We start from the raw sequence: 12211 nt of genomic DNA on the forward strand, positions 1-12211 counted from the left end.
TTTTTGTTTTATATATCACTTATTATTTGGCATTTTCCTTCTGGCCCCACCTCGTGAATTTCTCTTGCTTTTAATCTCACCAATTCTTCCTTGCTGTCTGCTTGATACTAATAGGAAGCAAGGAAGACACTGGATTACTGTCTCAGTGACCTCTAGACAAATGCCCTTTATTTATGAATAAATTTTCCAAAAATTACTATTTAGCCAACTATAACCTTTGTCAAACAAGACTTTGGGCTCAGATTTGTGATAATCACTAGTTTCAAAACAAGATGCTAAATTTAGAGGCCCCAATTCAGTATTCGAAGGGGATTTAATTTCAATTTCACCTGACAATTAAGAAAATCATACTTAAGGCAAAGAAAGTGACAAGAGCTGCTTATTTTTTGCCTTTCTCATTATGTGGTAAGACATTATAAATCCTCTAAATCTAATGTACTCAGCATATATAGATATACCAGTCTGAATTCAGAAAAATACAAACATCAAATTTTGAGAGATCCAGTATCAGCTCAGATTAACCTGAACCCACAATGTGCACATCTTCTCCATGCAGGTGAAGAGTTTTTCCCACCTGTCACTCAAGAGGCAACACCGTTAAGAAAGATCCACTTGACTAAGACCAGATTGGAGCAGTTTTAACTGCAACAGGAAATCTTCCTTAAGACTATTATAAAAACAAAAAAAAAAAAGCCACCTACTCTCCTCCTGTAGACGAGCCATGATCTGAACATCAGTGAGATCCTGCAGCTTGTACCCCATTGAGATGGATCATCTTCCAGCTCTGAAGTGCTCAGTTCACTGTCTACTGATGACTGTGGACTCAAAGGGGAACTCCTAGAAATGTAACCTATGCAAGAAAAAATAAACTTTAGGCTGCAAATATGTCTGGCCATCCTTCCTTCATGATCATCTGCTCTTTATACTACAGTAGCTTATATATTTTCTGTACAGCACATAAAAACTTTCAGAAGTGTAGTTCCATTCACTAACGACTAGCAGAGAGCTTTGATACTCATGAGTAGTAGTAAGTGTAGTAATAGATCATGAATTCCTCTGCTTGTTCCCAAAATAGCATTGAATAGCCCAGATAATGAATAATTTATGCAACACAGTTGTGATAGAGCTGAAATCAGTTAGTGTAGCCTAACCACATCTGAATTAGAATCTCTCGTATGGGACTGTGATTCTTCCTGCTCTGTTCTGAAACGCAAGCGTGTATGTGTCACCAACATCTGCTCAGTACTCGGATGCCATATCAGAGCCGTTGAGCTAAATTTTATTGTTTCTTCTTTTTTTTAAATTGTTTATAATTATCAGATAATCAATGACAGTAACAATTAAGACTGAACATTATGCAACAGAGAAAGCATTGCCTCTTTCACAGAGCTACCTTTTGGAGAAAGCTCCAGATTCCACTTTTTCCCTGCATTATAGCAAAACAAACTACTTTGCAATTAGTTGCATGATCTAGTTGTTGTTGCACTTTAAAGAAAAACCCTTCAACTAAAACAGTAAATCACTTTCTAATATCCTCTGGACCACCAGAGATCCATAGCCTGCAAGGCAAGAACTGCTGTGACTTGGCTCACCAGCTGTGCTTATGTCACAGATGTGTTTGCATCCTCTAGCAATGTTGAGAGCAGCCACCTAAAATTCATCCTAAATTCAGCTGTTCTCTATAACACCTTCAAAAGAAAAGGACAAGCAGGGATTACTTTGCTTTGGAAGGATTGTAAGGAGTAAATCTGTTTGCTTTTTCAAATGTGCAAGTTACAGCAGTCCCTGAGGTTCTGTAGAGGTAGTAATAGCTGTGCTCTTTTGGAGCAGCAGTGGGAAGCTAGACAAGATACCTGAGGGTATCTCAAATAGTATGAGACGCTATCATTTAGGAACTAGATTTCATCCCACTGAATAGGGAAGCTTACACATTTCACTCACATGCAGACACCTACATCAGGCATTCAGTCTGGAGCTTCATCTCACCCACAGTCCCATATTCCTTAAAACAAGGCTTTTTGCAGTGATTTTATGAGTTGTAAGGAAAACTGTACTCAGATCTGTGTGACACTGATACTAACTTCCTTAGCCCATGCCTGCTCCCATCAGCAATAAAATGCTAATGCATCTTCCCAGGAGATTATTTCTTCACTGCCACTGCTGCTTAAGAGAAGTCACAGATACAAACTGACTCCTGATACCTGCACTGAAGAAGGAAAAATGCAAATCCTTGCAATTTACAGACCATAGAAAGTTTGTATTTTTCCCAGAACTCTGCATCCCCTGAAAATCAGTGGTAAACATAAATAAATATCAGATAGTAGCAACAATACCAGTTTGAAAACAGCCATGATTCTGACAGTTATTTTTATTATAGAGAAAGTCTCCTTGCAATTTCATTAGACAGTTGCACATATGTTTCTGCAGACACAAGAAATGGGTACCATGGGGCAGAAATAAGCAACAAAGCTGGGGACTGTTTAAGCTGACATAGTCACCAACTATATATCCAGGTAAATCATTATTGATGTTACTAGTATCACTTTCCTGTAACATGCTGCATAACAGAAGATAACCTGTAGTTAATTAATTAGGAAGATAACTTGCAGTTAATTACCAAATTTTAGGTCATTAAAAAAAATATCTCCCTATGAAATGTGAGTTTATGTACAATCATCTGAAAAGTGTACTGCTGTTAAATGCTAGCAAGATTAGACTAAATTAAGCAACTCTGTAAGCACGACAAAACAACAGAAAGATAAGCATTACCTGTCCGTTCAGGTGTTAGTATTGCTTTACTGGAGGTTTTAGAGAAGCTGGGACTATTAAAGCCATTGGTATACGGGGTGAGTCTTGCAACAGGACTATAGGGAAAAGCCAAGGAGACAGGTGTAGAGAAGAGGTTCCGCCATCGGCTAGCTGTTAGGGATGCGAGGGAGGGGGGAAAAAACAAGATTATAGTTATTAATAAAATAGTGCTGTTAGAGAGAAAAATAATTTCATCTTAATCTGTTCATTACACATTTTTTACTTATTACAAAAGAAAAACAATGGAAAATTCAGCAGCAAATCAGAGAACAGCACAGTCTTCTACATGTGTAAGTGTGCTCCAAAAGCTTTTCTAGCAAATATGTCTTGTTTACTATTTTCTATGTATACACCTTTTGGTATACATTCATCACATATATCACTTGGTGCCAAATAACAGAGAAAGTAAAAACTGCTACAGTCAGTAGAGAAACACAAATGAAATCTTTAATGCTCTTCAAGGAATTGTTCATGGCAATCAATCATCACACAATTGAATTAGCAGCTAAATTATCAGTTAGAGGAGTTTAGAGACACAGGAGTAAAAGATGCTTAACCACCAAGTGCTAAAAACAACTGTAATCCCATAGCAAGCTTTTAAGCTACCATTTTCCCTTCTCTTTTACAGTATCAAATTCCTGATTGCATAACCATGGTTTTCTTGTTTTTCACTGTTTCTGCAGGACCAACCAAACACAGAACAAGGCATCTCTTTCTACACATATTGATTACAAAAAGCCTGCAAGGCATCCGGTCTTCTGAGCACTATCACAAAACACTCAGAGTAGGCAAAAAGAAAGCTAAAGGCTTATTTAATTTACATTTTCTTAGCTCATCCAGTAAAAATATTAATACAACTGTCCTGTGTTTTGCCTATTTTTAACACACCTTCAAAAGGTAAAATAAAAAACAACCACATGCTCTTCAGAAAATAAATACTAATGATAAAATTGTTTTAAGTAGAAGGTAAAGGAAAATTTTAAAAGTATAAATTTCAGAGAACCCATTAAGATACAAGCAAATATGAAAAACATATGATAGTATTACTCTCTTTTTTTCTTTGATAGAATCTATTTGCCCTCAGAAATGTTATGTACAGCCACACAAGAGAGAGAGCTAGGAACATACCTATACCTAGCTTTGGAATCAAGGACATAATCTCAATGCTTAGCAGCTCTACTTTGTAGTGTCATACGTCACAAACTGGTTTTCAAAATAGAAGGGCCCAAAAGCCCTCAAAATCTATTCTCCACCACATGGCTACTTTAACAGCAGAAATCTGCTGTGTTATTTTGACCTGTTCATCTGGTCACCTTAAACACTCATAGATATTAAAAAATACTCAGTCACTGTATTTTCAACCTGACAGCAAAAACTTTATTCCTCCTTCTTGCTAACATCAACACCATGGGGACAGCAGGGATATCTCATTGATGGGCTGTCAATTACGTCCTTGCAACCTTTTGGAGTAATCAGTCTGTCACCAGTCTAAGAGGTGCTATCTTTCTCCTTTTGCTTGGACCCACTTAAATGTACTCCTAGGTCTGTAAGGAGTAAATGGCCTTTTCTACTCTTCCCACAAGTGCTACTAAGCTTGGAGTAAAGGCAACTGCCTGGTTCTAGTGGCGGCACAAAGCAGTCTGCTGGGAACAGGGATTACCTGCAAGGCTCAGGCTTTGTGGAAGGTTACTGAAGTACACATTAGAAACACACAAAAATTAAAATTGTGTTCTTTAGTGTCCCTCATCAAAGAATTATTGCAATTCCCTCCTTTTTTACAATTCTAGTTCCTTCAAGCTTAAAGAAACCTAAAGGTCTGAGATCTTACCTAAGGCAGCATCAGCATCACTCTTAGGAAACTGCTCAATGCCCAGCCACACAGCTCAGATTCCAGTTGGGCCATTTGTCCTTAACATTCACTAATGTGATCAGTCCAAAAATAAGGCACACAGGTGTTTCAGGACAAAAAAGAGAGCAAACACAGATGGACACAACTCTATAAAACTAGCAATTAACACAAATCCCTGGGGATGAGATTAGGAACAGGAAAACCCATGTGATGAATAAGTGGCTTAAAGACTTGTGCCATCGGAATTTTGGGATCTTTTATCATGGGGCAGTTTATAAGAACCAGGCGTGCTGAGGCAGGTGGGATTTACCTATCAAGCAAGGGCAAAAGGATTCTAGCCCACAAGTGGCAGGGATGACTGAGGGGCTTTAAACTAGATTTGAAGGTGAAAGGGGATAAGACCAGGCTCTGCAGAGATGAGCCTAGGAGTGGCAAGCCAGAGTTAGGGCAAAATCAGCAGCCCAGTTGAAGTGCATCTTCCCTAAGGCACACAACATGGGTAACAACAGGGGATCTGGAAGCCATTGTGCAGCAGGAAAACTGTGATGTAGCTGCCATCACGGAATGTGGTGGGGATGATGTGCATGACTGGAATGCTGCAATGGACGGCTCCAAGCTTTTCAAAAGAGACAGGCAAGGTAGGAGAGGTGGTAGGGTGGCTCTGTATGTTAGGGAGTCTTTGACTGTACAGAGCTTGAGGAGAGTGATAATAAGGTTGAGTGTCTATGGGTAAGAATCAGAGGGAAGGCCAACAAGGCTGACATCCTGGTGGGAGTCTGTTATAGACCACAAAACCAGAGTGAAGAGGTGGGATGAACAGTTCTATCAGCAGCTGGCTGATGTTTCACCATTGCCAGCTTTTGTTCTTGTGGGAGAATGTAACCTGCTGGATGTCTGCTAGAAACTCAACATAGTGGGGAGGAGGCAATTCTAAGAGTGGCCCAGCGGAGAAGGACCTGAGGGTGCTGGTCAACAGCCAGCTGAACATGAGCCAGCAGTGTGCCCACGTGGCCAAGGCAGCCAATGGCATCCTGGCTTGTATCATGAATAATGTGGTCAGCTGGACTAGGGAAGTGATTCTTACCCTGTATTTGGCACTGGGAGGCCACACCTAAGTATTGTGTCCAGTTCTGGGCTCCTCAATTCAGGAAGGAGGTTGACTTGCTGGAGTGGGTCCAGAGAAGGGCAGAAAAGCTGGTGAAGGGTCCTGGAGCACAAATCCTATGAGGAGTTGGGGGTTGTTTAGCCTGGAGAAGAGGAGGCTCAGGGATGACCTTATCTCTCTGCAAGTACCTGAAAGGAGGCTGTAGCAAGGCAGGGATCAGCCTCTTCTTCCAGGCAGTTAGCAAAAGGAAAAGAAGACATACATAGTCTTAAGCTGAGCCAGGGGAGGTTTAGGTTGGATATTAGGAAGAAATTATTCAAAGAAAGGGTGATTAGATATTGGAATTGGCTGCCCAGGGAAGTGGTGGAGGTACCATTCCTGGAGGTGTTTAAGTAAGGAAAGACTGGGCGTGGTACTGAGTGCCATGGTCTAGTTGACATGGTGGTGTTTGGTCACAGTTTGGACTCGATCTCTGAGGTATTTTCCAACCTAATTGATTCCGTAACTGACAAGGAATTAATAACAGCAAATTGATTTGAAACATGCAATAGAGTAGATCTCAATATCACATCCACAGCTAATGTCTGTCATTTCCACTAGAATCATCAGGAAGAGCAAGGGATGGCACTTCCTTGTGATTTTATTTTTCTGCCTAACACAAGCTACTGTTTTGTAGCAGCCTGATGAGCTGCCAGGCCAATTAGCTGCCAGCATGTTCTCACCCCCAGATGTGGTCAAGCGTAGAGCACAAATAAACATCATTCATTACCCTCTACAATAATTGCTGTGAGCTGGCCCACTGAGCACAAAGCAACAGTTATCACGACTGTGAAAGCAAGAACCCACACGAAGAGTATAATTAGTATTTATGGCAAACCAAATTTCAAACTCCTCCGTTCTCACGGAGACACGGATAGAAGACGCCAAGAAACTCTATCAACACTGATCGCTATTGATACAAAATCTCTAGAGATACCAGTGTAAAATATTCACACTTCTACAAACTTCTGTCACTGTACCTCAATAAAACTTCAAAGTGTTTAAGCATCAGCAAAGAATAGAGATTTTTTAGGTATATGATTAAGTCCATTGTGTAGGATCAAATATAGAATACTGTCCTCATTAGCTTTCAAATGGAAATATTAAAGCACATAGAGTAATTTACAGTATTAATAAAGACAGAGAAATTAAATCTATTGAAGTTTTACGCTAAAAAAAAACAATAAAAAACTATGCAGGAAGCAAGTGCTAAAGACATGTAGGCAAACACATTAATTAATATAAAACTTGTGAAATCCCACAACTGTGCAATGGATAGTCATTTGAGGATGACTGAACCAGCGACTGTCCTGGTTAGCACGATAAAACACCACTATAGTACGCACGAATGAGACAGTGGTGTTAAGACCTTTATTTTAAGCTTAAAGCCCAGCTGTTAAGTGTTGAATTTTACAGTATTTGTAGCTTCTTCTTAAAGCCCCAAGTCCGGTTGCCTGCTGATGAAATAAGAAACTCAGGTACCCTTTAAAGACAAAGGAATCTCTAACCTTTGCAGCTTCCTTATATGGAAGATGCACTGAAGGAAGAAAGACATTCAGCCATAGAAAGAAAAACAGGGGCATCGAAAACGACCACCAAGAGAAAGAGGCCAAAAATCCATTTAATTTACTGACAGAAAAAATGTAACACATTAAAATTTGACTTCTTGAAGCATAAAAACTGTTGAAAATAATATTCTGTAATACAATAACCATAAATTGTCCCAGTCATCTAAGTCTACAGTTAGATTAGAAGTGCCCGATTTTCTGGGTATGATTTCCCTGGTTTTGAAAAATTCTTAGTAACTAAACTGCTGCTAATGTACTATGCTACAAAATATCTACTGCAATATTTAAAAAGGGACCTTTCAAACTGACCACATAATGATCAAACAAAATCTTTCCTTTAAAAAATAAAATCAGCAACAAGTGAGCCTGCTTATACCTTGAAACATTTACTAAGAGAACTGAAAGTTTAAAAATTAAGACCTTATTTTACAACTTCCCCAGAGATATCAAAATGGTAAAACAGATGAAAATAGTACTCCTATTGAAAAATACAACCAACTGATAAAACACAATATTTCACTACCCTGGTTCCTGTGAATATCAGTATTTAATAAGAACTGATGGAAAATTTCACATGAAATCCTGAACAAGTAAACATCTACAGAATTGCATGGTTCAAAAGGAACAAGGCACCCTCAAAACCCCAACATGCTGTACTATACCTAAAGCAATTCCTTTCCTAAAACCAATTCCTCATTTAAGCTACATAGGTACAAAATTCCTAAACACATACAGAAGTGTGGCTTTGAGAGCAAAGACGAAATTTGCTATTTAAATTAACAGGAATGTTCATAAGCGTACCCAGTGTAAAAACTGGTATAGGTTCTCATTATATGCTTTTAATTTTCAGGGGTCACATTGATGTAACAGAGGCAGATCAAACACAGGTCCTCTACTTGATGAATCAGATATACCTAGGACATTAGAGGGATATACATAGGACATATGGTGACCAAGCATTGAACAGGTTGCACTGAGAGGTTGTAGTCTCTCTCACTGGAGATATTCAAAGTCATATGGACACAATACTGTTCAATGTGGTCTAGATGACCCTGCTTGAGCAGGGAGGTTGGACAGAAGACCCACTGTGGTCACTTCCAACCTTACCCATTCTGTGATTTTGTGATCATATTAGCTAGAGAATCAGGGTTTCCCACAAACCAAATAAAGTACATGCACATTTTGCACACCTTCCATTTTCTTAACTCCATTATGAAACTCAGTGAAATCCGTTTGTCAGAACTGGAACTTACTTTCACTCTAAGCAACACAAATAAACAGTACTTCTTTGCTATAAAGACAGAAAACAAGTCATAAATACCCCTGTTGTATTACTGACTAACATACTAAATTATATGAGGCATTATCTAGCTTTTTTATCTACTCAATTAGCTTAAGTTTTATATAGGCCTCCAGGTTAAAGTCAAAAATACTTCTTAAGCTCGAGCTAGAAACAAATTAAATTGCATATATGCAGACATTTGAACAGGGGTACTAATTACATAGCCTGCACAAAACCCTCTTTCAAGCCAGCACTGGAGGAATTTACAATCCTATCAATCCACACAGCACTTTCCTCTTGACACACTTTCTTCAGAGCAGAAAGACCAAACCACTTCTCTGGTGCATTCTCCATATGTGCTGTTGCACAGCAGCCACGCTCAAAAAAAAGGTATCTCTCACAAGAGTAAAACACAGAGACCTGCATGGGAAACAAGCATTTCGCTAATCACTGGAGAAAATCGGAGTGCTAGAAGGGAATTCAAACCCCTCTCTTTATCATAGCTGATAATGTCTAAACCACCTAAGAGACATCACCTCAGTGAGGCTTATCTAATACCCCACTCCCAAAGACAAGTATTCAACCTTCACTTTTGGTCCCTGTAAAGCAGCAATTCAGAGTCTGAAAAGCACTCCTGCAGTCAGATGTCTAACACACTTGACTGATAGAGGAAGACATGAAAGAGTCCCCACTACTCACTGAATAGTGCTCCTATTGGGACACTTGCCCAGAAGCGGGAAACGTGGGCTCCCACTACTCAGCAGTCTGAAGAGATTTACATGGGCCACTGGAAAACCCTGGGCTCCTGTTAGAACTTGAAGTAGTCTGAGGCAGAAGAGAGGTGCTAGATACTGAAGAGATATCTAGAGTATCTGCCCCTATCCAGGAACAGATCTTCAGGGAGCTAAGTTTTCAAAGAAGTAGAATCTAAATTTCAAGTACCTCAGTAGCTCCCAAACACATGGACCTTAGAAATATGTATAATCCTTAGCTCTGCTTCACGGGGTGAGGCATTCGGCTCCTGTGCTCAGAAGAGGACTGCAACACCTTCCAGGGTTTAGGTGAACACGGTGTTTCAAAGCTTTCCTTTGCAATTACAAGTCCTGAATATTTGCTTGATATTAAGCTGCAACAATTCATATACCTCAGGAACTGCCTCAGCGAAAATAAAATAGACCTCTTTTAAAGGTACAATCAGAAAGCCTATCTAAACTGCAGCAGTTTCTAGAACTTTCAGCTAGCACAGCAAAGTAATGCAATAAGCAATGGTGTTTGGCATACTGCAATTGGTGTGAGCAGGGAAATATTCAAGGTAAATGTACAACTACTGTACTTCACTGTAACAGTGAAAGACTGACCTGAAAATTGTCTTTGGTCGCACTGCGTGCCAGAAAAACAACCACTCTGCTGTTCAGCTGCAGCATGCTGAAAAGCATTCTCTGACCCAACTTTGTCACAAAAGTGATTTTATGACATCAAAGAATTCAAAAAGTCTAGAAAGGAAATGGAATTGAGAGGTCTGAGCTACTTCCTACAAACCACAAAAAAAGGATACTGCAGCTTAGCTATGTGATTTGGAGACTTGGGTTGTGGGTTTTTTCGTTTGTTGCACTGGTGTTTTTATAATTTGCCTCTTTAAGGCACACTCTTTACCATACAGCTACACAAACAGACAAGCACAGAGGCTTTGTGAAACATGTAACTGCCCCAGCATTCATTTTCTTTCTGCGTGCACAACTCTCTCTGCATGCACAGGTCCAAAATCAAATTTTCTGAGCAAAAGTAACAGCCAAACTTGGCTTCCCAACTTCTCTTTTTTGAGAAATTGGCCAAATATATGCTAGAGTATTACGCCTTAGGCACAACCTAGGGCCCAAATGTCTATTCCCTCCCCAGCTCCCAGTTTTTATATAAACTGTCAGTCTGATGCATTTTCATTCTATTTGGTGAATTCTTAACCAGAACCCATGAACATACAAGCGCTCACATTTCAGCTCATTTAAAGTAAAATAAACCTTTCTGAGCAGGAGACTCATTCTCATGTATTACTACATAAGGTAACCTGAAACAAAAAATGCAGCCCCAGATTCTTCTACCAAATTATTAGCATCAAATAAGGAATTAGGAACCTTCCAAAACAAGGAATTCCTACCAAACAGCACCATGAATACAAAAACTAAAATGGAAAAACTACACAAACCCACAAAAGAAGAATCCATCAAAGGTTAAAAAAATCACATCAATTCAGAGGTCACATCTGGTTCAGTCAGTGTCTGAACTGGATATACAGCTGGAATGGTGTCGGGGCAAGCATGTATGCTATTTCCTCACATTCTCTCTATCTATTTATGGTGCTTTAAGACACTGGATCCTGCATCCCAGACACAATGAACATGCTCTTATGTACAGACATTGATGGCTGACCTAGTCACCTCAAGATACAATATACTCCAAGAGGAAGGACAGGGTGCAATTCATCTCACCTCCACCTGCAAAGGACTCGAGCTGTGCCCCTTTGTCTGCTCTGCCTACAAAGGCAGCCCAGTGTGACTGGCTCCAATACAGAACTCTGCATACATTGAAATGAAACTCACTCTGACAGTATTCATTGCACAGAACAATAAACAAAGCTTAAAAACAGATTTCAAAGACTGCATTCAGTTTTCACTTTTTCTAAGCAATTGAAAAAGACAACTTTTGCAGCACTAGAGCACTGCAATGCTTGCGTCCATCCTACTCAAACAACTTGCAGATATTCAACTAAAGTTACTGAACATCTTTCTCAGCAGCAGTTCCAATTGAAAGGGGACATTTATGTTAATTAATTCTTTTTATAAAAGGAAAAGTTTTTCAATCCCCTTTAGCAGTATGACAAAGCCCAGTTGCACCAGAGCATTTAAGGGAAAGGTGGAGAAGAGGAGAACAGTAGCAGGAAGGTGGGGCTGCTGAAGACAACACTGCCTCCAAAAAACACTTCAGAGAACAGCCTCCAAGATGTGCGTAAAGGCAGGTGAGATAAACTCAGTGTCTGGCACCAATAATTCAATTGCACATACAGTGCAGAGTAAAACAACAGCACCTTCATTGTATTTTAAGAATTAGCAACAAAAAAGGGAACAAAATGGTAATCACCTTACAATATCACTCAAAGGGTAAAGATCTACCACCATGATGCGCAGACAATGCACCTAAGGCCACAAAAACATCTTCCTCCAACTCTTGCAGTGCCAGCTGGATAGGCCTCCTGCTTCCGCTGGTTCTGGCTGTAAATTATCAGGTCTCTGATTAAGTTCACCCAGCACGTACTGACTGAAATGGGAAAGAAAGTCATCCAATAATCTCAACTAGTAGATCTGAAGAGGCAGCAATTCCTGTAGGCACAAATGAAATTAGAACAGGACATATCTCCTTGCCAAAGAGAAAACTAGTTACCTTCCTATGTAAAGGGATGAGAAGAAGACCCAACTACAGCAAACTGAGGATCATCTTATTCCAAAGGTAGTTGATTCACAAGAGACTTTTAGGGGTTTTTTTATACCATACAGCAGAGTATCCAAGAG

At 39.7% G+C, this 12211-nt stretch overlaps 1 protein-coding gene across 6 annotated transcripts in view; it reads right to left on the bottom strand.

Annotated features, from left to right (window-relative positions):
* The window catches only part of SLAIN1 (SLAIN motif family member 1), a 95361-nt gene that overhangs the window by 62520 nt on the left and 20630 nt on the right, over nucleotides 1–12211 (bottom strand). For 3 of the 6 annotated variants that reach the window (XR_004355628.1, XR_004355627.1, XM_032680793.1), the window contains 2 exons: nucleotides 2770–2919; nucleotides 702–850 (listed from right to left, as the gene is read on the bottom strand). Coding sequence is in view for 4 of the 6 variants with exons in the window: in XM_032680793.1 (XP_032536684.1) it covers nucleotides 702–762 (61 nt within the window). In the remaining 2 variants the exon portion in view is untranslated. Of the gene's footprint in view, nucleotides 1–701; nucleotides 851–2769; nucleotides 2920–12211 lie in introns of those variants that run through there. The other 3 variants (XM_032680795.1, XM_032680794.1, XM_032680796.1) reach the window with 1 other exon arrangement.

This window comes from Chiroxiphia lanceolata, chromosome 2, assembly GCF_009829145.1.
Source record: "Chiroxiphia lanceolata isolate bChiLan1 chromosome 2, bChiLan1.pri, whole genome shotgun sequence".
Classification (NCBI taxonomy): Eukaryota; Metazoa; Chordata; class Aves; order Passeriformes; family Pipridae; genus Chiroxiphia; species Chiroxiphia lanceolata.